The sequence below is a fragment of the Pseudorca crassidens genome, chromosome 9 (assembly GCF_039906515.1).
Source record: "Pseudorca crassidens isolate mPseCra1 chromosome 9, mPseCra1.hap1, whole genome shotgun sequence".
Lineage (NCBI taxonomy): Eukaryota > Metazoa > Chordata > Mammalia > Artiodactyla > Delphinidae > Pseudorca > Pseudorca crassidens.
The window spans coordinates 105,251,387-105,279,224 of NC_090304.1; the positions used below are offsets into that span (position 1 = coordinate 105,251,387).

Consider the following 27,838-nt stretch of genomic DNA (forward strand, 5'->3'; position numbering starts at 1 on the left):
CGGGGGCAACAGAGCCTGGTAGGCTGTGAATTTTATTCCAAGTGAAGGCAATTGGTAAACACTCTGAAAAGCAAAGTTTTGAGATGCTCACGCTGGTGGCTGTGTGGAGATGGTGGCTAGAGCAGCCCTGGCGAGAGCCCCCAGAGAAGAGCTGGTGGGTGAGAGCAGGCAGGCGGGGAGGGAGAGGGGGCCTAACGGCAGGAGCAGAGGCAGGAATAGCGAGCGGATGAGGGCTCAGCAGAGAGAGGGGTGCAGGGAGGGCGTCTGAGGCACAGGAGAAAGCCAGGACGGGGAGGGCCACAGCTGCAAAGCAGAGGAGTCTCACGATGGAGATCAAGGCATCAAATGCTACAGACGGGTTAAGGAGAGAACAGAAAAGCCATATGCTGTTTGCAAATTACACATTCACTGAAAAGAAATGGAGCAGAGGAAGAAGCAAGCACTGAAACAACTAGCAAAATAGGAATACGGACCACCCATTAGATAACAATATGTCACTGTTAAATTTTATACTGAAACACAGAATTTAAGTACAGAATTTAAATTAAATACAGTATTTTCTATATTTCTGAATTTGATCAGTTCTGGTTACTTAAGAGAATGTTCTTGTTCTTCAAAGATGAATGCTGAAAAATCAGGAGTCTTAGGTCTGCAATACTCTCAAGTGGTTCAGCAAAAATAAAAATAGTGGTAATAAGTACAATATTGACAAGAAAAAAAATGTGGCAAAATATTCATAGTTGGTGAACCTGGTAAGGAGTATGCGGGTGTCAACTATAAACTCTTGTAACTTTCCTGTAGGTTTAGAAAGTCGAAGGTGTTGGCAGGCATAGGGAACAGCCACCAGTGGACGGCGCCTGTGGATGCCTTTCAGGAAGTTCGGAGAAAAGGGAAAATGACAGAGGACAATGAAGGGGACAGATGGTTAAGGACTCTTTTAGTGTGAGACCCATGACCACATCTACAGGCTGAAAAAGGAGTGGAGTAAGTACACATGGTAGAACGGTTCACTGAGAAACGAGGTCCTGGAGGACGTAAAACATGAGAGGATCAAGAGCAGAGGTTAATCTTAAACAGACGGAAAATATCCTTCCTCCGAGACAAGCAAAAGTAGGTCAGGAGGAAAACGACTACAGTGTGCTGGGGGGAGGCTGGAAGTGGGAAGCTGAAGCTCATGACGACTCTTTCCTGGAAGAAACAGAAGTCAAGGCAGCTCGACAAGCACTTGGAACTCATGGAAAAGGTGAGTTTTTAAAACAGAACCAGAAAAGATAAGCAAAAATAAAAGCACACTGAAAGCAATGCCAGCTCAGTCAAGACACATAACCACAATAACCGTGGTAACGCAACTGTCCTCATCACTGCGGGACCTGAAACATGACACCAGACATCGCAGAACTCCTGTCTTGCATTCCTCGTTTGCATCCTTACCTGACCATCACATTGTTTTGGAAGGAAACATGCCAGCGTTACACACAGTCCCTGACACGGCCTCTACTACCAACCAGGCCTACCAGCTTATCCCACCTGAGACCCTGGCTTCAGCGACATAAAACACTGGCCAACCAGAAGGGAAATCCTCCTTAATGATCCACCAAAGGAGGGAATGCTCATTTTAAACCTTAAGATAATGCGGTCTGAAATGATAAGCTTATTCCCTCCAGTCTTTTTGCAGCTGTCAAGCTGTCCAGTTTCACAAACTCAAGATGTGCTATCTTTCAGGGCCTCCAGCCAAAGCAAAGTCACCCCAGAAAGTGGGAAGGGAAGAAGCATCCTCTCCTCCTCTCCACTGGACAGAGAGCAAACTGTGACTGAAGAGTGGCCCCAAACCATTCTGGAATCCCCAATGTAATGACCGGTTCAGGCAAGGGTCAGTGGATGCTAAAACCGCTGGGTAAAACAAATGCTTTTGGAAAATGAGATTATCACATGGTCCCTAAATATCACCCTACAGATTGCTTCTTAATTACAGGGGGAAAAAGGTGCCCTTACAGTCAGTAGCTCTGGCAGATACCACAGAGCCAAGTGATCAAAAGCCTCCCTACCAACAATCCAAGACTGACATCACATATCCCCTGAGTGGAGGCATGAGAAAGAAATGACATTTCCCATCTTCTTTCTTGGCAAAATGTTTAACCCAAAACTAATTATGACGAAGCAAGACGACACCTTCCCAGAAAGCAAGACATTTTACAATTCAAGTGTCCTGGGCTCTTCACAAGTGTATTTTGAAAGACAAGGAAAAAAAGGCAGAGGGCCCTAGATTCAGGGAGCTGAGAGACAGAAGATCCCAACACAACACATGAATCTTGAGTGGATCCTGGATTTAAAAGCCAACTATTTAAAAGTCAACTGAGTGGTGCTGGGAAAACTGGACAGCTACATGTAAAAGTATGAAATTAGAACACTCCCTAACACCATACACAAAAATAAACTCAAAATGGATTAAAGACCTAAATGTAAGGCCAGACACTATCAAACTCTTACAGGAAAACATAGGCAGAACACTCTATGACATAAATCACGGCAAGATCCTTTCTGACCCACCTCCTAGAGAAACTGAAATAAAAACAAAAATAAACAAATGGGACGCAATGAAACTTAAAAGCTTTTGCACAGCAAATGAAACCATAAACAAGATGAAAAGACAACCCTCAGAATGGGAGAAAATATTTGCAAATGAAGCAACTGACAAAGGATTAATCTCCAAAATTTACAAGCAGCTCATGCAGCTCACTATCAAAAAAAACAAACAACCCAATCCAAAAATGGGCAGAAGACCTAAACAGACATTTCTCCAAAGAAGATATACAGATTGCCAACAAACACATGAAAGAATGCTCAACATCATTAATCATTAGAGAAATGCAAATCAAAACTACAGTGAGGTATCATCTCACACCAGTCAGAACGGCCATCATCAAAAAATCTACAAACAATAAATGCTGGAGAGGGTGTGGAGAAAAGGGAACACTCTTGCACTGCTGGTGGGGATGTGAATTGGTACAGCCACTATGGAGAACAGTATAGAGGTTCCTTAAAAAACTACAAATAGAACTACCATATGACCCAGCAATCCCACTACTGGGTATATACCCTGAGAAAACCATAATTCAAAGAGTCATGTACCAAAATGTTCATTGCAGCTCTATTTACAATAGCCAGGACATGGAAACAACCTAAGAGCCCATCGTCGGATGAATGGATGAAGATGTGACACATATATACAATGGAATATTACCCAGCCATAAAAAGAAACGAAATTGAGCTATTTGTAATGAGGTGGATAGACCTAGTGTCTGTCATACAGAGTGAAGTAAGTCAGAAACAGAAAGACAAATACTGTATGCTAACACATATATATGGAATTTAAGAAAAAAAAAATGTCATGAAGAACCCAGGGGTAAGACAGGAATAAAGACACAGACTTACTAGAGAACGGACTTGAGGATATGGGGAGGGGGAAGGGTGAGCTGTGACAAAGCGAGAGAGAGGCATGGACATATATACACTACCAAACATAAGGTAGACAGCTAGTGGGAAGCAGCCGCATAGCACAGGGAGATCAGCTCGGTGCTTTGTGACCACCTGGAGGGGTGGGATAGGGAAGGTGGGAGGGAGACGCAAGAGGGAGGAGATATGGGAACATATGTATATGTATAACTGATTCATTTTGTTATAAAGCAGAAACTAACACACCATTGTAAAGCAATTATACTCCAATAAAGATGTTAAAAATAAATAAATAAATAAAGGCCAACTGACATTGGGAACAACTGAGAAAATCTGAATATGGGACATTCTAGGCTATTACTTGTTCAATGTAAAGTTTCTTGGGGGTGAATTTAAGACTGTGATTATGTGGAAGGATGTCTTTGCTAAGAGATACATACACGCTGAGGTGCTTGGTGGTAAAGTGTCAGGTTTTCTGCAGAAAAAATACGTGTATGTGCATCACACACACATACATCCATGTGATAAACCAAATGGTAAACTGTTTTTAATAATTTTTGAAGACTAGTCATAAAGGGTGCCTCTAAGATGCTAATAATGTTTTACTTCTCGATCTGGGTGGTGGTTACACAGCTGAGTTCATATAACACATCAATGAGCATTACAATTATGATTTATATGTTTCCTATGTAAGTTAAAAATTTTTATTAAAAAAAAAAAAAAGAACGGCCTAGGCAGCAAAGTGTTGCATGAAAGTACTTGGAGTCAGTGTCTATACATAAAAATAGAATAAAACGAAGAAAGGAGTACGCACAGAAGTGGGTGTGTTCCCACCCTCCAGTCCTCTCAAAACAAGAATGCTGAGCTACACACCTCGGAAAAGCTTCTGGGCGATGTGCAGAGGGTTTCCGAAGCGGAAGTTCTCCCCACGGAACAGGGCGAGGATGAGCTCATCCTGCTGCTCAGTACTGTCCTCAGGAAAGCGGGGCAGAAACTGCTGGAGGTGCTCGCGCTGCGAGGCGCTCAGTACTTCCTGCCACGTTGAGAAGCTGACTACGTCAAAGAAGATCTCAGGCTGCGAGAATCAGGAAAAGCAGGAGGAAAAGTGAGCAAGAAAAAAAATGAAGTTTTTAAGTTTTTGTGCATAAGTGGATAACACATGCATAACATAAAATCTACCATTTTGTCCATTTTTGAGTGTATGGTTCAGTGGCATTAAGTACAATCACAAAGTTGTGCAAAAATCACCATCATCCAAGTTTTTACATTTTTTAAACAAAAATTCCTCTGATCTTTACTCAATTCTCAAAACTTGAGAGGTCAGGGCCTCTCAAGTTTTTACATTTTTTAAACAAAAATTCCTCTGATCTTTACTCAATTCTCAAAACTTGAGAGGTCAGGGCCTCTCAAGTTTTGGGCCTGGTGGCACAGTGCTTAGGAATCCGCCTGAAAATGCAGGGGACACGGGTTTGAGCCCTGGCCCGGGAAGATCCCACATGTTGCGGAGCAACTAAGCCCGCACGCCACAACTACTGAGCCTGCACTCTAGAGCCTGCAAGCCACAACTACTGAGCCCGCGTGCCTAGAGCCCATGCTCCACAACAAGAGAAGCCACCGCAATGAGAAGCCCGCACTCCATAAGGAAGAGCAGCTCCCGCTCGCCACAGCTAGAGAAAGCCCACGCACAGCAACAAACACCAAACGCAGCCAAAAATAAAATAAACAAATAAATAAACTTAAAAAAAAAAAAAAACAAACTTGAGAGATCTGTTGGGAATTCCCTGATGGTCCAGTGGTTAGGACTTCACTGCCGGGGCTCAAGTTCAGTCCCTGGTCGGGGAACTAAGATCCCACGTGCTACAAGACAACTAAGCCCACGTGCTGCAACTACTGAGCCTGCTCGTTCTAGAGCCCGTGCACCACAACAAAAGAGCCTGCATGCTAAAACAAAGGTCCTGCGTGCCACCACTAAGACCCGATGCAGCCAAATAAATAAATATTTTTAAAAATAAATAAATGAAATAAAAAAAGAGTTCAGGCAACGTCTGGCTAGCTCAACAACAGGGAAGGAAAGGGAAGCAGCAGACAGCAGAGAGAGGAGCAAGGGACCTATAAGCATGTCAAGTACTTGTGACCTTATCCTAAGGACAATGGGGAGCCACCGAAGGGTTTAAGCAGGAGAGAACCCAGATATCAGCCACCTGCCAGGCGTCTCAGCAAGCAGGCACCAAAGCTCCTCTGGCTCCCTGGCCAAGATCTCCCCCTGCAAACCTGTTTCTGCATACCACTTGATTCCTGGCAGCTCAGTTTCTGGCATAAAGTAGGTATTTCAATAAAACAAGTGTTTGCTGGCTGAATGAATGACATGAAGAGGTTTACTTGAAAGAGCATGCAAAGAAAACATGAATGGGAAAGATAATACACCAAGTTCAGTACCTGTTACTTAGGGTAGGAGAGGGAATAAGGGCAAAATGGTGGCTTTAATTTTATCTACAATTTTTGACACATTATGAAAGAAAAATCTGAACCAAATAGAACTAAATGAAATTATCTCCCCAAACTGAATGATGCACAGATGTTCGCCATACGATACTCTACGCCTGTCCATATGTTTGAACTATGGCAAAATAAACAAGATGATAAACACGTTTCAGCATACCTAGTGCCTTGCACATAATAAGCGCTAAATAAATGCCACCATAACAATCATGATGACTGCCTGTGAAAAGTGGTCAAAAGCACACTATTAATGCTATCCCAGGGAAGGTACTATTAACTGACTAGCAAGTTGGTTACCTTACGGACAGAGATAATATGTTTGCGTTTTGTTTCATGATTCACAACATGGGTAAACATTCTAATGTAAAGATATACACAATTCTGCCCTTAAATATAAAACTTTTGCTAACTGCTGAAAATTATCTTGTCAAATATGGCTTATGTCATTATAGAGTTACATGTTACTAAACATGCAGAATGTAGCTTATACTTTCTTCCTTAATCACACTATTAAACAGACTTAAACTTAAAAATAAAAAAAGATCACTCTGGTTGCAATGTAGAAAATCAGAAAGAAGGGAGCACAAAAGACTGAAAACTTGCAGAGTGTGGAAAAGGCTGAGAGGAACTGCTAGAAAGAAAAAGATGGTGCCGCTGTCACTACTCACATCCTCCAGAAGGTCCTCGGGCAGACTAACCCTAGTGCCCCCCAGGAGGCAGTCCTCCATGATCCGCGTGCCGTGGCCATCTCCACACGGACCCAGCTCCAAGGGATCCGTCAGCATATGGTCCAAGGAATCCATTGCTTATGTTCCACGGGTAGCCTAGACAAATAAATGCAGTCAGACCTCGAGACAGAAAGGCAGAAGTCCCAGGGATCTGTTGATACTAACGCTCTTTCACAAAATATTCTGGCCCAGAAAATATTCAATCTCAAATCTATTCTGCCTTATCCATACACCCTAACGACAGCTAAACAGCTCTTCTCCCTCCCTTCCACCATTGCATCCTCATCTGAATTTCAGATCTTAGCCAGTAGGTCTCTCATTACTCAGAATACTTCTACAGTGACTCCCCAATTTATAGAATTTCTTACACCTCCATTTTACACAGGAGCACAATGAGACTCAAAGACTAAATAACTAGATCACGGTCCATAATTTAGACTTCCCAGGCCAATAATCTCTCACTCCAATATAATTTATTTTTTTTTTTAGCTGTTGTTCCTTCACAAAAGAAATGTCACTGAAAATCCACAGAGCAGTAAAATTCAGACCGTAACACTAAGTTATTTAATGAGGGCCTGTTAAGTGCCAGGCCTTTCATACACCTGATTTAATTCTTGTAAGTGTGCAAGATAGGGTTATTACATCTATTCCACAGATACTAAAACCTAGGATCAAAATGGATAAGCAACTTGCCCAACCCCAGAGGTAGGACTGAAACTCAAGTCTGCATGACTGCAAACCCATGTTCTTAACACTACATACAATACCTCCTGGATAAACTCTCGGTTTAAATCAGGAAAAGCAAGCATCTTAATATGACTTTATCAGTCTGCATAAACTCTGTAGGATCCAAGCACCTGACCAGGACAGCCAGCAAAGTCAGCGGCCAACCCACTTTAGTTGGTCCAGCTGATACTTATAACCATGTAGATGAAATGCTATTTTTCTCCTTCCTGCAACAAATAAACACTGCTGGCTACCTTTAGAAAAGTACATAGGAAAACTTTTTCAGAGAGCATCTCATAAGGCTGATGGCTGGAATCAGGTGCACAGCTGAAGCCACAGTTAACAGGGCCACAGGGAGGCTGAATTCAACCACTCCACAAACATTTGCTAAAACCATTCTCTCTCTCTGATTTCTACCAAATAGAAAGGAGAAAAAAAACAACAACAACAGATTTAACAGATAAAACACCAAACTCCTAGCCTCATCTCAGTGACTTTGGGCAAATCTTACCTCACAGGCTGTCAATTTCCTTATCTATATAAGATGAAGGAGAGCTGGACCCGGTCCTCTCTACTGTTATTTCCAATCCTGGAATCCTGCAATGAATAACCTCCAGGTGGATGCCTTTATATAACTTCACGTAGTCATGTAATGACTTCTCATCCTGAAACTCTCAAATGATAAAGAGTAGACTTGTAATACTACTACTAAAATAAGCACGTTTGCACTAATTATTTCAAGTTACCTGGAAGAGATGTCAGATCTACGTAAAGGTACAGTGGAAAGATTAGTGTTCAAAGCAGCTGCGTTGTCACCAAGCAACTGTGTCCCATCACCCTTCAGCACATGATGAACTACCGCATCCTGAACACCCCTGGTGCCTAAATAACTGACTGCAGGTAAGAAAGCACATGGCATTTGCATTTAACAAAACTTTTAAAAAGAAAAGAAGTGTAGATGCAACCTGATGCTCAGAATAAAGTCCTCTTTATAGCCAGAACTGGCACAGAAGAGGGTAAGAGCTGCAAAGCCAGTGTTTTACCTGACTCTCAGGAGGATCACCTGTTTCACAACTTGCTCACAAGTTTCTTCAATTAGCTTCACTTCAATTAGTGAAGCTAGTTTGTTCAATAAGCTTCACTTCAATTCACTTCAATTAGTGAACGTGTAGCTAAATTTAATCTATTCGAGTGGCAACCTGTGCCCTGCTACTATTCTGAAGAGGATCTCAAAATACAAAAAGCAGGCAGCTTCCAAAGGGCTGAAAACCGGAAGCCAAGGACTTCTAAGTCTTGCGGCGTCCTGGACCAAAGAGGTCCGTCTTTACTAGACCGGGACAGGCCTCTCCCAACGGCCTTTCCTCTGCACCTGGGATAACCTTCCCTCCTGGACCCTCCCCAACTCAGAAGCCAAACCCCAGACTCCTTCCGGAGCAACCGCCGGCTCCAAACTGCAAACCCCTCCCTAGCCGGCCTCTCACAAGCCCGAGGCCCGGGTCCCGCCCCGCTAAACCGCACCTCCGCGCCCACAGCCCCTCCCCCAACACCGTGCCTAACTCTAACCCCCACCCACCCGGGCCACCCGCCTCCCGACACGCCCGCTCCCCTGTCCCGTGCCCACAGGAGCAGCGACCCTCGAAGGCCCAGACTCTCGCTCGCTCCCTCCCTCCGCTCCCCGGCAACACTTTAACCCTTTCACCGCCCCGGCCCGGCCTTACCCGCGCCGCGGGCGCTGGTCTCCGAACCCGCTGCGCTTCTCGGCCCGCGGGTTCCCTGACGCGCTCGCTCCCGCAAGGCGTCTCGGTGCGCGCACGCTCCGGGCTCGGGCGGCGGAAGGGGCGGGGGCTTGGGGGCGGGGCCTGAGCTTCATGGGGCGGGGCCTGGAAGTGCCGGGGGCGGGGAGGGGCGGGGCTCGCGGGGCCTAACCTAGAGAGGCGTGAGCTCGCGGGGCTGGGCCTTGGGATGCAGTTTGCTGGCATCTCGTTGGTCTCACCTGGCTTAGAAGCTTCCGGAGGGTGGTGTCGCTAGTCACCTGGCCGCGAATTGAGGCTCCCGAGCCCATGAGTGAGTGAATGCCGTTTTACTAGCTAACGTTTGCATATCTCATAGCCTGCTCCAGGCACTAGGCTGAGCACTTTCCATCGTTGTCTTTGTACCACAGCTGTGTGCACTATTAGTTCCCATTTTGCGATTTCTCGAGTTTCGTTGAGGAGAACGCGAAACAGAGCCTGTGCCCTGCAACCCACCCGGGCGTGGCCCCACTTCTCTCTCCCATCTCTCTCCGGTCCCTGGACCCTCGACGTCCGGAAAGACAGTACACACATCGAAGAAACACATTTTCTTAATCAAACTCGATTAATCTTCCTCTCGTTAAGAATCTAGGCCGCTTTCTTCTTATAAACTAGGTTTTACTTAGAACCAATTCAAACTTCTCTCACAGCTACTTCCAACCCGTCGTGCAGAGAGCATCCTCAGTTCTCTCCACTAAATGGAAACATGTCAGTCAAGCTGGTGTTCCTCCCTGGTTGGCAAATAGTGGTTTCCAAATAAAGCCAATCGCTCTTCCCGAGCTGGCTGAGTGCCTGCCCCTAGTTCCTGTTAGATTGTTGGGAGGGGTCTCGAATTAGAAACCACCAAGTAAAAGGGGAGGGGAACATCATTCCATATTACCATCCATAAATTCCCTGACCTTATGTCTCTGACCACACCAGAGTGAACCAAAGAGTCAAAACAATGTAAGTTGTATTTTTTTTTAAAAAAGTAATGATCTCAGAAGCTCTTGTACACATACAAACAGAAAGATGTTTATTAAAAAAAATATTTATTAATTTTTACACCTGCTGAGTAGCACAAGACTATTAACACTATAACTCACTGAATGTACAGTAAATGTTCACATTTAAATAACAGGATAGGGTCAACATTTTCAACCTGTGGGTCAGCTTCAGCATCTCATGAAGTGCTTTTTAGCCCTACATATCTTAAGAGTTTTTTGAAAGGATAATTCCAAATCAGAAAACAGTTCCAGAAGATCAAAACAATAGGTTTCTCCGGAATAACAGGAATTTTACAGGATGAAATATCTGTTTATGTGGGCACAAATGAAACAGTAAAAATGCAAAATCTCTATGTAACCTACTCCAAAATGCTCACACTGCACTGATCCAAGTCTACAGTGCCAGTGCGTCTTAGGCGAGGCCACAGTATAAACATTGGCTACAGACATTTTTTCCAAATTGGGTCTTCAGATGGCTTATAATCTGCCATCTCTTCAAATCCAAGTCCTTTTGAAAAGCCATTACCTTAGAATAAATACACAGAATACCTGATCTTAAAGCAATGTTGTTTGGCTTGACTGCCACACCTGCATCTCTGGTTGATAATATACAAATCAGTTTTAGAGTCGTATTCCACATAAGGACAAAAAAACAAAAGGGAAAAAAAAGAACTGAGATGGGAAAGAAACAGAGGTCCTTCCGCAATCCTTTTTCTCTTCTGTGTATTTTAAAACTTGAAATAACTGGCATAAAATGAACATTCCGTTCAGTGATAGTTTTCCATTTTAATCAGTAAGTTATTCCTGAGGGGAGGGAGGAATACCTTGCTGGTTCAAATTAAAAAGGAACCAACAGGACCAAATTTAAGTTATAAAAACTAAACTGGACCTTTGGGAAAGTCTAATATGCTTTACCTAGCAAGTCTCTCCAGACTGGACACTAGGATCTTTATAATCATCACATTGTAGGACTTTGGGACTCAAAAATCTCTATATTGTGACACTGAGTCAATATTTTCTATTGAAAACATCAGCATTACCTCTGTTACCAAAGATATAGAGTCCATTTTCATTTTCTACACAATTACCAAGTAACTCTCAAGTTCTCTTAGTGCCTAAATTGTCAGGGATAACTAAATGAATGAGGTCTCAATAATAAAGTGCAAAGTCTACATATTAGTAAAGTTACTTCACAGAATTGTTTACTTTTCAAAAAGGTATCTTTACCATAAAGAAGCTACTATACTTCTTAATTTATAGAACCAGTTTTTACCCAGAAATGTCAATAAAATAAATTACTTAACTTCATTTGAAACTGAAGGTAGGTCTTTCTGTTCTGGAATGATAAATTCTACCATGCCATAATTATTCTAAAAATGTATTAGTATGTCACAAAAAGTTGTTAAACTACATATTGATTTCTGCAGTGTTTTATGTGCACAACTGGAATGTACAGTAAAAAGAAGGGAAATATTTTCCCCATTGAATTCATAGCTAATAAGACTCCCAAACAGGAACAATGATAAGAAAAGCTATCACTGAGGCAGTTTTTCTCCCTCTCCCAACTGACAATGTAATATTAAGATTGGATTCCTTCCAGATCCCTTATAATTACTCTAACGTATTATAAATGGTCCCCACATTTTTATTTTTCCCCTAGGTGTGAAGTTAGTCATCTTACCAAAAGGTCCAGATGAATTGCAATACATTTAAAGTTGAAAGTGTTAAGCAATAAGGAGGACCACCTTTCCATCCAACCTGAAAGAATGTTCATTTTAAGACAGCATTAGAAGTACTAAAATACACTGCATGCTGTGAGCGAGGGTTGCAGGTACACCTAGTACAAGCAAGGATTCACCCTTTACCAATGAGTGGTAAATGGATCCTGAAAGGCAGGACAAGGTCTCAGTGCTTTTTACGCTCTATATAGTTGTTTTAGTATCATTTTCTTGCTACTGTCATCTCCAATATCTCCTTCTTCATACAAGTACAACCAGAGAATGGGAGGCCAACCTGTAACCTGGGGGTCTAAATTCTCTTGACACCAAGCATCCTTTTCTTGTACAGGGAGTCCACAGTTGTGGAGTAATAAAGTAATCTATCAGAACATGAGGTTCTGGCCTAGTCCACTGAGGGCCAGGGTCTGTGGAAAGCACTACCAATAGCCCAACAACGGTTTTCCAAAAAAGGCAAGTTTTTAAAAAATCAGCAATAAGAAAAATTTAGGTAACAGTTTTTTCCTTCAGACCATCACTGATGAAACCTTTGCTTCATCATTTTAATTTTCATATTCAATGGGCTCCCTTTGTTAAGTTACTGAGAATGCAAACTCACAAGATGAAGCAGTTGTGACCTAACACACGCCCATAAAATGCACCTTCGCCTTTGGTGCCATGGCTTGGAATCAACAAGTCCAGTGGCCATGGACTTGGCATATCCTTTATCCACCTTTGGTACAAACACAATACACTGCTTAATATTTCCACAAAGGAAAAGTAAGGCTTATCTATGGGTTAAAAAACCAACTCAAGAGCAAGGCAAGGTTTCTCTGTCTTGAAATCTACTTTCCCCTGAAAGATCTCCATTCCTTGGCAGAAACTCCTAGGGTTTGAAGAGTCCATTTGGTAAAGATGACCTTGATAAAATAAGCCCCAGTGTATGTATAAGCGTCAAAACTGTGACTTCCAAACTCTTGAGTGATAGATCTTAAAAAAGAGTTCTAAGTGTCAGAAGCTTCCAGATGTTCCAGACATATGAATAAGAAAAGACATGATGTGACTGTTTGATTCTGGCTCAAGGATGGAAGTTAAGGTTTAGTGATGTGCACTTCGCTGCTCCCATTCCCGTTGGTGGTGGTTGTAATGATGTACTGGGTGGGCTGTTGGCTGGTGGTCTGGGGGTCCAAGTCACCATGTGCAGTTGGCTGAACCTGGACTCCACCAGTGAGAGCAGAAGCTTGCTTTTCCTCCAATTCTGATTGACTTTCTGATAGCACATAATGACCCTAGAGGGGGAAGAAAAAGATCTTTAGAAATCTGAGGGCTAAAGTGGGGGGTAGAGTTATGGGGGCACGGTGGGGAGAAGGAATATGCAAAGAAATGTTACATGGGGAACCAAACTAGGTGCCTATGGGAGATGCTTTGCCTAATTCCTTTAGAGAGGTAGACTACAGAGGTAACTTAAGGGAGCACCTTGGTCGTACCAAATGATACAGTGAGGAACTTCAGGGACAGAAATTTGCATCATGATGGTAACCTACCTGGCAAAGGAAACGTGCTATGGTATTGTCCCTGAGAATTTAGAAATTCATAAAATAAGGTGACTATCTGTCAATTAATGTTTAAGATTAATACAAAATGGATCAAAGGAGAGATATTTAAATTCTCCTTAAAGAGGCAGAATGATGCCCAAGTCAACATCAGTGGTTCCCAGACTTCAGAATTTCAAAGACCAGCAAAATTGAAGTAAGAATAAATGTTCCCAAATTTTATTTTGCCAAGTAAAATCATTTTTTAAATGCTACTGTCAAATGAGGGACATTTTAACACTCAAAAGCATAGGAAGAACACAATCTTAGAATAAAAGTCTTTTGCACTGAATAAATTTAACTTTATGAAAACATATGTTGTCTTAATTTTTCTTCATTTTCCCTCTGATCATGAAAAAAACATATCCATAGACCTGCAGCTAACTCTGTCCCTACATTAACATTTTTAAAGAAAGAATGTGTCTGTAAGAGGGAGAATTGGTCAGCTACACAGGCTGAGAAAAAAAGAAGTCACAGAGGAAGACTCTGGCAGCATCCTTTCCAAGCACTGTCCAGGGAGCAAGCCACAGCCAAATACCCATTTGATTTATCGAGGGCCATATGTTCTGAGTCCACACTCATCAAGCCACTCTTTGATCAGGATTTGGTTTCCTGTGTGGGTCCTTCTCTAGCAGGAGGGAGCTGGTTCTCAACCAAGGGTCCATGGACACCTAGGCCGTTCACAGGTAGGCTTCAGAGAATCTATAAACAAAACTGTACGTCAAATTTGTATGTATACTGTGGCAGATGGAAGGGAACATCCTTGGCTATATAATCGGTTTCCCAAGTGGGTTCCTGGCCAAGAAAAGGTAGAGTCAGTGAGTCCCCACAAAGAGCAAAAAATTTCACTGATCATGCCAATGAGACTATTCCATTTTATATTAGTTATTGTTTCCATTGACAATAGTGTTACTCTGGATTTATACATCTCTCCTAAGTCTAGTTAATGTGAATTCATGTGCTGAGAAATGGGTGAGCTCTCAGTGTGCTTTGAAAAATAAATAAATAAATCCGGTTTCTGAGGCCACTAGACTACCCTGCTACTCTTTGAGGCCTCTTGGGAAATAGTCTTCCCCTGGGAACATCTCAATATCCCTAGTCACTTAAGAGTATTTTTCTTAATTTACACACTCTGTCTTCCAGAGGCAGGCCAGAAGAAACCAGTGAAGATAAAAACAGAGGTAGCAGATATAATCAACATTGACAACATTGGCAGGCCAGAGGAAACCAGTGAAGATAAAAACAGAGGTAGCAGATATAATCAACATTGACTCGTTTCAACACTGAAACCAGTGAAGATAAAAACAGAGGTAGCAGATATAATCAACATTGGCAGGCCAGAAGAAACCAGTGAAGATAAAAACAGAGGTAGCAGATATAATCAACATTGAGGACCAATAGTCACAAAGACTCATATACTTTCTAAGAAGCACATTAAAAAGATGATTATCTACATGTATATATATGTATATGGATCTAGAAGGTTCATTATAGTTATTAATTGAATAGATCTTTATTGAGCATTTGCTATAGCCCAGCCTCCTGTGCAACAGCACTGAAGATAAAGAGATAAAGACAAAGACCTAGGTTTCAAGGAATTAATTGCCTACTGGGAAAAGATAGTAAACCAATAATTAAAATAAACTGTGCTACCCCTATGTTCATAGCAGCACTATTCACAATAACCAAGACATGGAAACAACCTAAATGTCCATAGACAGAGGAATGGATGGAGAAGATGTTGTACATATATACAATGGAATACTACTCAGCCATAAAAAAGAATGAAATAATGCCATTTGCAGCAACATGGATGCAACTAGAGATTATCATACTAAGTAAGTCAGAAAGAGAAAGACAAATAGCATATGATATCACTTACATGTGGAATCTAAAATATGGCACAAACGAACCTATCTACAAAACAGAAACAGACTGCCAGATGTAGAGAACAGACTTGTGGTTGCCAAGGGGGCTGGGGAGGGAGAGAGACAGACTGAGAGTTTGGGGTTAGCAGATGCAAACTATCACATTTAGAATGGAGAAACAACAAGGTTCTTCTGTATAGCACAGGGAACTATATCTAACCTCCTGGGATAAACCATAACAGAAAAGAATATTTTAAAATATACAGAAGTTTTTAATGTAAAAAAGAATGTATATATACGTAAAATTGAGTCACTTTGCTGTATAGCTGAGATTGGCACACCATTGTATATCAACTACACTTCAAAGAAAAAAGTAAAAAAGAAATAAAATTTAAAAAAAATATAAACTGTGCTATAATATAGCACCACAAGAAATTATAGGAATACAGGGGGGTGCCTCTAACTCAGATGTGAAGAGTTTGGGAGAAGATGGGGGAGGGCGAGGGTGGTGCAGCGTGGGGAACAGGAAAACCCTCCAAGCAGCACAGCTTACTGGAGTCACCGCCTTCACTTGGCCAGTGGTGACCGGAGTTGCCACGCCACTGTCTGTAATCACAAACTGACCCGGGGGGAGCGTCATCATCTGAATCTCCGATGCTGAAAAACAGGAAGGAACCATAGTTCAGTGGTCTCAGATTTTCATTCAAGTTGTAGAAACAAATACCTAACCAGTGACCATATTCCCTACTGAGTCACTTTCCATGGATTTGCCTGCTCTGAGAGTCTTACGTTGATATGATTTCTTGATAGAGCGAAAGCACCTCTGCTTAAGAATTGATCACATGAGGCTAGTAGAGAGTTACCAAATGTCGGAAACAATCAATGCATCTCCTTCAAATGTGGCTTCTGAATATCCAGAAAGACAAATATTCAAAAATTTTAAAACCTTGAGAGAAGTTACAAAGATTCACCTGTTAGCTCAATATTTTTATCTTTTACAGTCACATTTGATTACTGGCACAATGTATCCACTATTGCCTAGCAATCACAACTTAGTCTAACATGAATTTTACTTCACTACTGTGTGATTAAAGCTAATTAAAAACAGAGTTCACCCTAGCACCCAGTTGACAGCCTCTAAATCACATCCTCTACTCAAAGGAACCAGGACTTCTTGGGAAAATGGCTGATTCCAAACCTGGGTCAGAAATGTACAAGGTGAGCATGGAATCTGGTGTCATACCAGCGTGTAAGACCCTATAAAAGACTGCAGAGTCATGTGGGAAAGATACAGAAAGGTGTTCCCACTAGCCAAAGATGGGATAATCTGAGCATCAACAAGGATAATGACTGCAATGGGTTTATTTATTTATTTATTTATTTATTTATTTATTTATTTAATATTTGGCTGTGTTGGGTCTTTGTTACTGTGCATGGGCTTTTGCTAGTTGCTGCGAGCGGGGGCTACTCTTCGTTGCGGTGCACGGGCTTCTCGTTGCAGTGGTTTCTCTTGTTGCGAAGCACAGGCTCTAGGCGCACAGGCTTCAGTAGTTGTGGCTCGCGGGCTCTAGAGCACAGGTTCAGTAGTTGTGGCGCACGGGCTTAGTTGCTCCGCGGTATGTGGGATCTTCCCGGACCAGGGCTCAAACCCCTGTCCCCTGCATTGGCAGGTGGATTCTTAACCACTGCGCCACCAGGGAAGCCCTGACTACAGTGGTTTGAAACACATCCAGTGGGTTGAAATTCATAAGTACCCAGCGACACTAAAACACACATGCCCGGCATTGGTCACCTTGGATAATACTAGGAAACAACTCATTATTTTGAAAACTGCTAAATAAAGGAGATGAGCCGAGTATTTAAAGCATCTATTCTGCGGTTCCTGTACAAATTGTACCTCAGAGTAACCTGATGGTTAAGGTAAAATTGTTTTCGTTATGGAAGTTTTCTAGCAATAAGTGTATAAAGAATGATAGCATATGACAACTTTGCAATCCCTACTGAAATAGTGGAGCAAAGGAAAAAGACAGAAAAGCATTATGTGCCTCCCGATGGAACTCCACACCAACAGCTATGGAGTGTTTTTGGGGAAAAAAACTGAACCTGAATCTGATCAAGCCTCTAGGTTTAACTGCCCATCTATAGGAAATAAAAGGGACAGAGGAAATCATCTTAAATGACAATACAGGGATGTCAACAGCAAAATCCAGAATGTGGGGAACTCTACAAACAAATGACCCAGTTTCTTCAACATGTTAATTGCAACTTAAAAGAGAGAAGGAGAACACATGTATTAAAAGAAACTCAAAAGGTAAAATCGATTGCAATGTATGGCCCTTATTTGGAACCCAATTTGAAAAACCAGCTATTAAAAAGATATTTATGGGACTTCCACAATGGTGCAGTGGTTAAGACTCCACACTCCCAATGCAGGGGGCCTGGGTTCAATCCATGGTCAGGGAACTAGATCCCACATGCCGCAATTAAGGGTTTGCATGCCACAACTAAGACCCAGCACGACCAAATAAACAAATAAATAAAATATTTAAAAAAAAAAGACATTTATGAGACAATCACAGAAATATGAACACTGGATATTTGATGGTATTAAAGAATTACTGTAATTTATTTTTAGGTGTGATAACGACACTTAGAGTTGTGGGGTTTTTTAAAAAATATTTATGGATGAAATGGTATGAATTATTATATAGTTGGAGGACTGGGAGAGGATGACAGCATGTACGTATCAGATGAGACTGGCCATGATAACTGCTGAAGCTGGATAATGGGTACAGGCGCGCTCATTATACTGTTCTATTTTGTGTGTGTGTGTGTGTGTGTGTGTGTGTGTATACACACACACACACACATATTTTTCTGGCCGTGCCGCGCAACTTGCAGGATCTTAGTTCCCCCCCCCAGGGATTGAACCCAGGCCCTCAGCAGTGAAAGCATGGACTCCTAACAACTGGACCGCCAGGGAATTCCCTATTTTTGTATATTTTAAACTTTTTTCCTAATAAAAATTTTCAGATTGTTTCATCAAGTTAGAATGCTAGTTCTTACTATTATTACAGTGGCTGTCAGCATCATTTCCACGTTCCTCTCATAGGAATTAAACTGAGTATAAATGTCTATCTATTTACCAGGATTCTACTGGGATTTATCATGAGGAGGAGTCCTTCCCTGACAGAAACTAGACTCAGCTCTCATTGTGACCACCAATATTTAGGAGAATAGATGGTAAAGATAACTAAATGGTAGCCTTTGAGCCTGGTCTCCACAACCAGATCTATATAACACAGCCAAAGACCAATCACAGCGGAGATGGACCCAAAAAAAGAAATCAGCGGTAGGAGAGAGATCAACACAGCCCTTATTCCTCCTAGCTCCTACTGTTGAGCTCTAACTGTTACTGTTTCTCCCAGATCTTCAATGATAAGGGTCTCAAACTTTTCAGCTCATACCCAAGGCTGTTGTCCTCACCAAGGTTTTTTACGTGTTTGACCTTTGGCAGTCAGGCTAAACTGCTTCTGGTAGCACTAACCTCAGGGTTTTGAAATCAGCTACTCATATATCTATCTCCACGAGATAATCGTCTCTGTGAGCCCATGACTATCTCGTTAGGAGGGGCAGCACAGTGGGCTGGTTTACAGTGTAAACTCTGGAGCCAGACTGCCTGGGTTCCAGGCCTCCGTTTAGTAGCTACGTTCCTTGGACGAGTTGCACTGCGTCTAAATTGTCTTATCTGTAAAATGCAAGTAACGACTGTACTTTCCTAGGAGGTTGTTGTGAATACTGGATGTGATATAGATGCAGTTTAGAATCATTCCTGGCACATGGTCAGAGCTTGATGAACGTTAGCTAACATTATTATTGTGCTGTGTTACTTATGCGAATGTCAGTATTCATCTTTCGTACATGCAGGGTCTAGCCCAGTGATATTCAGTAAATATTGGTGGAAGAGGTGAATCATGACCCCATACCCTCAATCCACCTGCTCTATTACTTAAACCACCTGCCTACACTTCCTCCAGCAATATTCCTGACGTCTTGGAAAAATGTCATTTCAGGGTGGCCCTGAATCAGACGCCGCCCTGAATTGTGCCATGACACTCACTGAAGTACAGGTTCTGCAGAGTGTAGAAAATGGCCAACGATCCTTTAAGCCATAAAATGGATGATAAAGCTGATGAAATTCCTCCCCGTGGCTGCAGGTTCCCCACCGGCACCCAGGAGGGCCACCCTCACTTACAGTAGCCGCGGAAGGAATTCCAGGCATTGGGGAGGTACGTGTGCTGGACCGTGGTGCTCTGGGGCTGCTGCTGGAGGGCCTGGCCCTGCGAGGAGCTGCCTGCAACCTGGGAGGGGCTGAGCCCCTGCTGAGACTGCTGCGGGGAGGGGCTCAGCGGCTGCCCTGCCACCTCGAGAGAAAAGAGACCAGGATGCGTTAAAGTGTCAACTAGCCACTGAAGAGAGTACATCGTGATCATGGGGACTGTAACACTGAAGGGAGCACTGCTAAACTAGTGATATTTTAAAAAAGAACAGAAGTAATGACAAGCAATCATAACTAGGAAATCCTAGTTTCCAAAGGATTATCTACAAGGGTATCCAAAAACTTAATTTCCATATGCTTGTTATAAAAGTAAATGAATGAAAGTATAATTATCTTCATTACATTAAAAAAAACCCTGAGAAGCCCAATAACTTGCCGGTGTCACAAAGCTAACCTGTAACACAAACTGAAGTAGAATCCGGAAGTCAGAATCCCCACTGATGTGCACTGGATACTCCCCCAGTTAGTGGAGATAAACACGGGGATACATCCCACCTACAGGATAAAGCCCCCGCCCCACTATCTATCTGCCATTCAGGCCCTCCACGCTCCAGCTCCGGTGCTGTTTCCAAACACCATCTCCTGTCACTAACCTACACAGTCTTTACAAATACACCACAATTTCCCACCTCTGTGTCTTTACTCACAGTGAGAGTGTGGTCAGCTCATAATGCCTCCCCAGCTACCATATCAAAACCATACCCCTCCTTCGAGACCTAATTCAAACACCACTTCTACAAAATTGTCCTTGATTCCCTGCTAAACACCGTCTTTCCCTCACCTGTACTCCGCTAACCTAATGGCACATCCACGTGGTCCTCAGACCCAGGCAAGAGGGACCCCTGCAGGGATCTTGGCTGGCCCTTCTCCAGCTATGCCCTTCTCACGTGAGGCCTCGCAGACCTTGGAAATGGCCCTGCACCCACTTCTGGGACCCACACAAGTCTCTTCCCTAGGCTTGGCCTCCTGCAGGGGTCCTGTCTCCTGGATGTGGCCCCTCTCACGGTATTCGGGCACCTGGGACCAGAGGGGTGGCCGTGGATCACCATTTGCAGGGGTGTGGATGGAGCTGAGACACGTGGGATGGGGTGTCCACATGGTACACAGGCCCTGTGAGTGCAGGAAGGAGCCTGAGTGAGGAGAAAGGGGAAGCAGGCTTGGGGACGGCTGTCCCTGGGCCACCTCATCCTGACAAGGAACTGAGTCCGTCCTGGCCCTCCAGCCTTGGGTTCCTTTGAGAAACTTAGAAGTGTGAAGCTAGTGGGCGTGGGAAACTCACGGCCCCTTGTGGATAGAGGCTGCCTGTCCTGGGCTGGGAGAAGTCACCAGAAACCTTACTGGGGGGTGGAGAGGAGGGGCGATCAGATGTCAGGCCTCCCCCCACCCCCCAATAAATAGGAAGGCAGAGAAAGTGCATGTTTATCCTATGGATTCCACAGCAATTGGAGCCAGCAAAAGAGAGAGAGACACCCTTTCTCCTCCATTCCTCCCACCCATACCGGGCCGCTGCCAGTGCCAACCATGTGTTTGGCAGAAAAATGCATTTAATTTTGAATTGGCACTATCCATGTTATTTAGTAGCCATTGTTACTTTATGTATATTTTTCAATTTTATCATTATTAAAGTACCTATGTCAAGCAGGGAAGACAGAACATGTTTATTTAATGATTTGTGAACTTGATTGAAACATTTAACTACTCAGGATGGTGGTATGCAGGCCTTCATTTGTGCTGTGGAACCTGGGAATGTCAGGGGTGGGTCTACAGGCATCCTTTACGGCTCAGATACCTTCATTTCATGCCCTATTTACTTATATATAGGTGTTATATCCCTACTAGACTCTAAGCTCCTTGAGGGCAAGACCTAGAAAAGTTTCCTGCAAAGAGTAAGAATTTAATAAACATTTTTGAATGGATGTAACTCTGTGATCTCAATGATAGTCTCTATCACACAAACACAGTAATACTCCACAAAGTCACTGTTCCAAAATTATAGAAACAGCCTAGCAATTGCCGACTGTCATACAGCCATTTAGAACAGGAAGCAAAGGCCAATGTTGTCTCTACGAGATCAGAGCCCAGGGCTCCATCTGGACAGGGGAAGCTAAGCACTTAATGGAAGTGCATCCCTAATACCAACAGAAAAATTGGAGGCAGAGGTGAGACTCTTTAAAGGCCCGCAAAATAATGATATCATTTCCATAGTCAAGGAGACCAGGTGTGAAGATTGCATGTCTTCGCTCTTAGTACATCTTCAGGGTCCCTGAGGCCACATGAACCTGAGACTAGTCCCTGGAGCAGTCAGTGGGAGCAGCGTACCTGGGAGGCGGGCGCGGCCGGGGCGGGGGGCTCCGTGACCTGGATGTGTTGCACCTGGATGGCATGCTGTGTGTAGGTCTGAGGGTCGTGGAGCTGGGCGACGTCCACCGTGGACTGCTGGGACTGGTGAGGGGAAGTGGCCTGCGGGAGGAGAAACCCAGACCCACGCTGATTAAGGTTAAAGGAAAGCCTTCCAAAGAAAAGGTGTAGCTAAAACAACACCCCAGCAGCAGAACAGGCAGGGCTTCAGAGCCGGGGCTCACTCCCAGAGGGCCCACACCGGGGCCAAGCTGCCAAGCATCAGGGAAAAAAATAGTTTTAAAAATTATGCTTATTAACCATAAGACAGTAACGAGATTTCATTCTGGAAGAGGAGATGAGGGAATATAGCTCCTAATAAGAAGCTGACTGAGAAGCTCTCAGGAATCAAAAATCTTTTTTCCCTTAAGTTTCAATTAATTTTAATGGCCTACCCTTTATCAGTTAAAAGAGATCAAAGGAGAAAATTCGCTTTCAGCTTGTCACACTTAACCACTAAAACAGTGGTTCCTAACCTTTTATGTATCACAGACAACTGAGAATCTGATGAAAGTGCAGACCCTTTTTCTAAAATAATGTACATATATATCATAATTTACAGACAACTTCAGGGATTCATAGATTCCTCCAAAGCCTAAAATTAAGAACGCTCCTATTAAAAAAAAAAAAAAAGATAAAGAATAGTCAATGACAGTGGCAACTTCCTCTTTCCTGCTTTCATATTAGTTTTAAATTTTCAGAGTCCAACTTATTTCAAAGCAAAACATTTGTTTATGTGTGCCTTGAGTACATTTCCTTAGTATAATTCAATGAAACAATAGTTCTGGGAGGACTTTTTTCTTTTAGCTCCTGAATCAGTAAGAATGAGGTATTAATTACCTTGTAGAAGGAACAGTTATAACTTGCTACTAATAAGGTACTAAGCGATATTCAAAATTCACAGTTATTCCTTACAACCTCCAACTGACAGACGTCATTTGATGCCTGGGTAGGGGCTGATCAAACAGGCTCCTCACCAAGTAGTCCACCTGGGTGCCCAGGGTAAGGGTTCAGAAGAGGCTCAGTGCTGGCCTGCAGCAGGGCAGGATAGTGGTATACACTGGAGCCGAAAATCTCTGGATACTGTTGACAAAAATCTCTTACACTGCTGAGTCCAGAGCCCTCGACAGCCAGGGCTTTACAAACGCCTTAGACTCCACGCTGACATGCACAGTATGTAGGGCCCAGCCCCAGCTCTGAGAATTAGGTGTTTTAGCTGACCCCAGCTGCTGTGTTGGCTGGTGGCCATATGGCATTCACGCAGGTAAAGAGAAATAAACGCAGGACAGTACCGGGGCCACCTGCACCACTTGAAGCTGTATGTGCTGAGGCTGCTGTAGCCCAGATGTAGACTGCGACACGGGAATGTACTGGATTCTCTGGTAGTCCCCTTGCGGCGTTCGGTAATCCGTCGTTAAGGTCTGGGACAGTTCCGTCATAGCCTGGGTTAGCAAGTCTGTTGTCTGCAAAAATCACAAAAAGCACATCAGCTGATAACACTGCTGCTTGTGGCTGTTTCAGTGCTCTGAAATCCTACAAACAGTTGGTTTGTCTAACTGGTGGGATCATGGGACCGCAAATGAGCCCTGAGCTCGGATAGAAAAAGACCCAGAGTTAAGAAGGTGTTGGAAGATTACCTATATACCTCTAGCTGTCTGTCTGTGTCAGGCCCAGGGAGTTACCCCGGAGGCTCTGACAATCTTTTTTTTTTTTTTTTTTGCTGTACGCGGGCCTCTCACTGTTGTGGCCTCTCCCGTCGTGGAGCACAGGCTCCAGACGCGCAGGCTCAGCGGCCATGGCTCACAGGCCCAGCCGCTCCGTGGCATGTGGGATCCTCCCGGACCGGGGCACGAACCCGTGTCCCCTGCATCGGCAGACGGACTCTCAACCACTGCGCCACCAGGGAGGCCCAGTTCTGACAATCTTGCAGTGAACAAGCAGCACTGAGAATTTCCTGCTACTCCTTTTACAGAGAGCTTTGGAAAGCACCGACTGGGAGACCCAATCGTTAAGCATCACGCCTGGTATAGAACCCTGAAGGGCGGTGGGCTACATCTGCAGCCAATTAAATACCAGGACAGACATGGCCTTGGCACTGAAGCTGTGATGGGCAGCAGAGGACAGGAGTCGCTCTTACCGGTCACACACTTACCACCACAGTCTCTCCGGTAGCACTGTCTGTAGTTAAAACAGCTGGAGCCGCACTGATCACGGCCGTTGTCAGAGGCGTGTGTATGGTGTTGGGTAGCTGGGCGTACTCCGGATGCTTCTTTCGAATGTGCTGTACCATTTTGGTCTGAAAAGTTATGGCGAAAACCAAGAAGAATTACTAGAATAGGTTATTTTCGATCTTTCTCAAATGCAAGCCCTCCAATGGTTCCTATAGTCCTTCATGTTATGTTTAAAAGAAAAAAAAGAGTAACACTGGCTCTGCCTGCCCTCCCTGAAGCGGGACAATGGTATGAAAGGGAAAAAAGAAGACGCTGGAAAGAAAGTAAAGACTCGTGTGACCCCCCCACGCTATCAGGCAAGGTCAGAATACCTCACAGCATCCCCTGATCCCACCAATACCTGCAGCAATCAATGACTGCATTCCCCCACAGCAACAATGACCCCCTTCTCAAGAACCATCATTTAAGTTCTTATGTAGTGCTGCTGCAAGCCTGAGCTCATAAACCACGAGCAGGGAATATTGAAATCGGAGCCCCACCTCGGGCCAAGGGCAAAGGAAACCATTCAAGTGCTCAGATGGTACTAATTCCCGGGAAAGTCCACTGTATTCCCTTCCCGTTCTGTGCTACGCTCCCTGTTCTCAGGAAGCAGCTCCTTTAGCACCCCCATCAACTCAGAAGACGCCATCACGGCATCTGGATAAGTACCATCTTCTCTTAAGCAATGTTCCCTTAAACCATGACCTTGGTTCCGACGTGGTCCAAAGCCTTCCCCGTACCTTGCTGCTGTACTGTTTGGAGCAGTGAGGGCAGCACACGGGCGGGGTAGCTATAGTGCCCGTGAGCTGGGTGTGGGTGCTCAGCATGGGGTCTGGTTCTCCAGGGCCGGCGGGACGAAGTTTCCGAATGCTTGGTGGGAGCTCAGCCCCAGGATGGTTCTTCAGAATATGGGCTTTTCGCTTACTGGCACTTTTATAAACCTGCAAATTCAAAAGCTTTGCCATGGAAGCAGTGTATACGTCCACCTTCTTGCTTAAGGCAATCTAACAATTTCATCACGAGGAAATGAGAGAAAGTATTCACGTAGTCCAAAATAAATTATATTAACAGATATGCTGAAGGATAATGGGGATATAACATAAATCAGAATAACGTAAGAACATAACATAGATATGTGAGGCATCTGCCTTGAATTTATACATCTAAGATAGGAACAGTAAAAACACCTTTACCTTTACCCTGAAGTTTAAGAGGTGAATATACAGTCATAGAAACAATTTCTTTCAAGGCCAGTTCACCCTTTAGACTTTCTGTGAAAGCTCTCATGTGATGTACATACATAGTTGACTACTAGATGCCAAAGAATCTTCCAAAATGGCAAGTCTAATAGCAACTAGAACCTGTAGTGGTGAATCTGTGCTTAAAAAATGTTTCTTACTTTTAAGTTGACACTACTTATGCACAGCCTATAACTGATACGGCTGACATCGTATAAGGAGACATTATTACAATGAAACAATACATGTATATTCTATTCCTGTGTTTTTTGTAACTATGCAAAAATCAAGAATGGAATAGTACAAACAGTATTCCACCACCAGACTTTTTCACATCCTACTCAATCTCCTAGAAATCCAAAATCTACTCTGTATTTTACAAGTAGGATGACAAACACCCTCATTTTAGAGCTTAGGAATTTAAAATGAATGCATATACTAAGCTCTTGGTAATAAGCTTCTTCTTTAACGGCAAAAATCACAGAGAGAAGGAACAAGAAAAACAGAGCTCACTAATTCTTAAGAAAATAATTTTGGCTTAAAATGAGGCTGCACTCCTAGCCCTTTCTTGTCTGAATGGAAGACTACTGAGAGACAGGGAACCATCTGTTAAGAGAAACTGCAAGGTCCTAGTATATATATATACATGCAGACAAGCTGGCCCTGAGCGGGGCTCCCACACAGGTATCCTCCTATGGACAGTTTCCTTTTACCTTATCACAATACTGACAAAAGTAGTCACGGTTGGGCTTTATGATGGGTAGAGTTAACTCTGGCACCTCTTCTATCTTCATGTCTGGGTGCCTCTTTGATAAGTGATTTACCTAAAAGGAAAAAAAAAGCAAATGAGAAGAAGAGACCCGGTGACCAGCAGACGCTGAACAAATACCTCCGATACCGAGTGCAAGCAGCTGAAACTCTCTGAAGCGACACCCCAAAACATGAGGCCTTTGGCCAGAACCGGCACTGCCAGGACCCTCTGACACCGACGCATTAACAGGAGTTAACAGTAATTCAGCAAATCACTGAAGGTGAATTGGGCTGCTGTGGATTCCACCGATAGCCTTTGACTGAAAGAGCTGCTGGTGGAAAAATGGAAAATCACACTAGCAGGAATTTCTTTCAAGAATTCTCCTGATCAAGTGTCTCCATTATTCAGCGCCCTGGCCTTACCGAGGACGTTGAATGAGATACAGATATATTCTGCAAAAACTGTCATCAGGGCCCAATGAGTTGAGAGCGGAGACCCGGCTCTCCTGGTGCTTCAGCTAACCCGGTTCGCATACCCTGCCTTGGCGGAAAGTTCCCTTCTATTGCTGTGTCATATCTGGAACAACTGGTGTGGGGGGGCTGCAAGGCAACGACCCCGCCAGAGAGTACGTTCGGGAACACAGAAGAGAACAGGAAGAGGAGAGCAGAGCCGGAGAGGGGCAAAGCAAAGCAAACCGAGCAATGCAAAGTGATCAACAGACCTCTTCCAAGAAACACCGGAAATGAACCATGGCAAAGGCAGCAAGGGGTGACCAGGGGGGAGAGAAGCCCCAGGCTGGGAACTGTTCGCCTCCGCTTTGTCCCTGGCCAGGGACGAAACCCAGTGACAGGTTTAGTGCAGACTACTGTGCCATCGCGGTCCGGAGCCTGGCACTGACCAGCATGCCTCGTCTCCGGAAGCCCATCATGCACAGGCGGCACTTGAACGTGAAGCTGTCGTAGTCAGTGGACGTGATGCGCGGCTTGAACGTCTTGGAGCGGCTGATGCGGTCAGCTTTCTTGGCCTCCCTCTCAGGGTTGTGCATCCTCTGCATGTGTTCCCGTAGTTTGTCTTTTCGCTGTTTAGAGAGGATTTTTGAGAAGGCAGAGGGGTGGGGAGTGGGAGTAGAAGATTTTTAATTGAAGGGGTAAAAAAAAAAATCAATACAAGTTAGCAGTAACGCAACCCACCAGACTACAACCGAGGACACGGCAACCCTGGCTGGGAATTACTCTGTTCGCTAGCAAGTAAGTGCATTCCAATGAGCCTTGCTTGAAAATGACCATCCAGTTTGAAAACTACACAATGATTTTTGAGAAGAAAGGTTTTGCATTTATGTAGAAGTGATCAAAGGGCACGTGGAATAAGTTTGGTATTAAGAGCTACAAGACAGGGACTTCCCTAGCAGTCCAGCGGTTAAGATTCCACACTTCCACTGCAGGGGGTGCGGGTTCCATCCCTGGTCGGGGGGACTGAGATCCCACATGCCTTGCAGTGCAGCCAAAAAGTTTAAAAAAAAAAAAAAAGAACTACAAGACAAACTGAT

The 27,838-nt window shown here is 43.8% G+C and overlaps 2 protein-coding genes across 7 annotated transcripts in view; both read right to left on the reverse strand.

Moving 5' to 3' along the window:
- The window catches only part of NFRKB (nuclear factor related to kappaB binding protein), a 36,686-nt gene extending 27,453 nt beyond the window's left edge, over nucleotides 1–9,233 (reverse strand). Inside the window, exons 1-4 of one of the 5 annotated variants that reach the window (XM_067751567.1) lie at nucleotides 9,125–9,233; nucleotides 7,918–8,071; nucleotides 6,621–6,776; nucleotides 4,327–4,528 (exon numbers count right to left, since the gene is read on the reverse strand). In XM_067751567.1, the coding sequence (XP_067607668.1) occupies nucleotides 4,327–4,528; nucleotides 6,621–6,755 (337 nt within the window). In that variant the 5' untranslated portion in view covers nucleotides 6,756–6,776; nucleotides 7,918–8,071; nucleotides 9,125–9,233. Of the gene's footprint in view, nucleotides 1–4,326; nucleotides 4,529–6,620; nucleotides 6,777–7,917; nucleotides 8,080–9,124 lie in introns of all 5 variants that reach the window. The other 4 variants (XM_067751568.1, XM_067751569.1, XM_067751571.1 and 1 more) reach the window with 4 other exon arrangements.
- Nucleotides 9,234–10,184: 951 nt separating this feature from the next.
- PRDM10 (PR/SET domain 10) overlaps nucleotides 10,185–27,838 on the reverse strand; it is an 87,574-nt gene continuing 69,920 nt past the window's right edge. For both annotated transcript variants that reach the window (XM_067751575.1, XM_067751574.1), the window contains 9 exons: nucleotides 27,191–27,370; nucleotides 26,255–26,365; nucleotides 25,044–25,244; nucleotides 24,246–24,389; nucleotides 23,386–23,556; nucleotides 22,016–22,156; nucleotides 19,613–19,781; nucleotides 15,911–16,014; nucleotides 10,185–13,186 (listed from right to left, as the gene is read on the reverse strand). In XM_067751575.1, coding sequence (XP_067607676.1) covers nucleotides 12,989–13,186; nucleotides 15,911–16,014; nucleotides 19,613–19,781; nucleotides 22,016–22,156; nucleotides 23,386–23,556; nucleotides 24,246–24,389; nucleotides 25,044–25,244; nucleotides 26,255–26,365; nucleotides 27,191–27,370 — 1,419 coding nt within the window. In that variant the 3' untranslated portion in view covers nucleotides 10,185–12,988. The remainder of the gene's footprint in view (nucleotides 13,187–15,910; nucleotides 16,015–19,612; nucleotides 19,782–22,015; nucleotides 22,157–23,385; nucleotides 23,557–24,245; nucleotides 24,390–25,043; nucleotides 25,245–26,254; nucleotides 26,366–27,190; nucleotides 27,371–27,838) is intronic.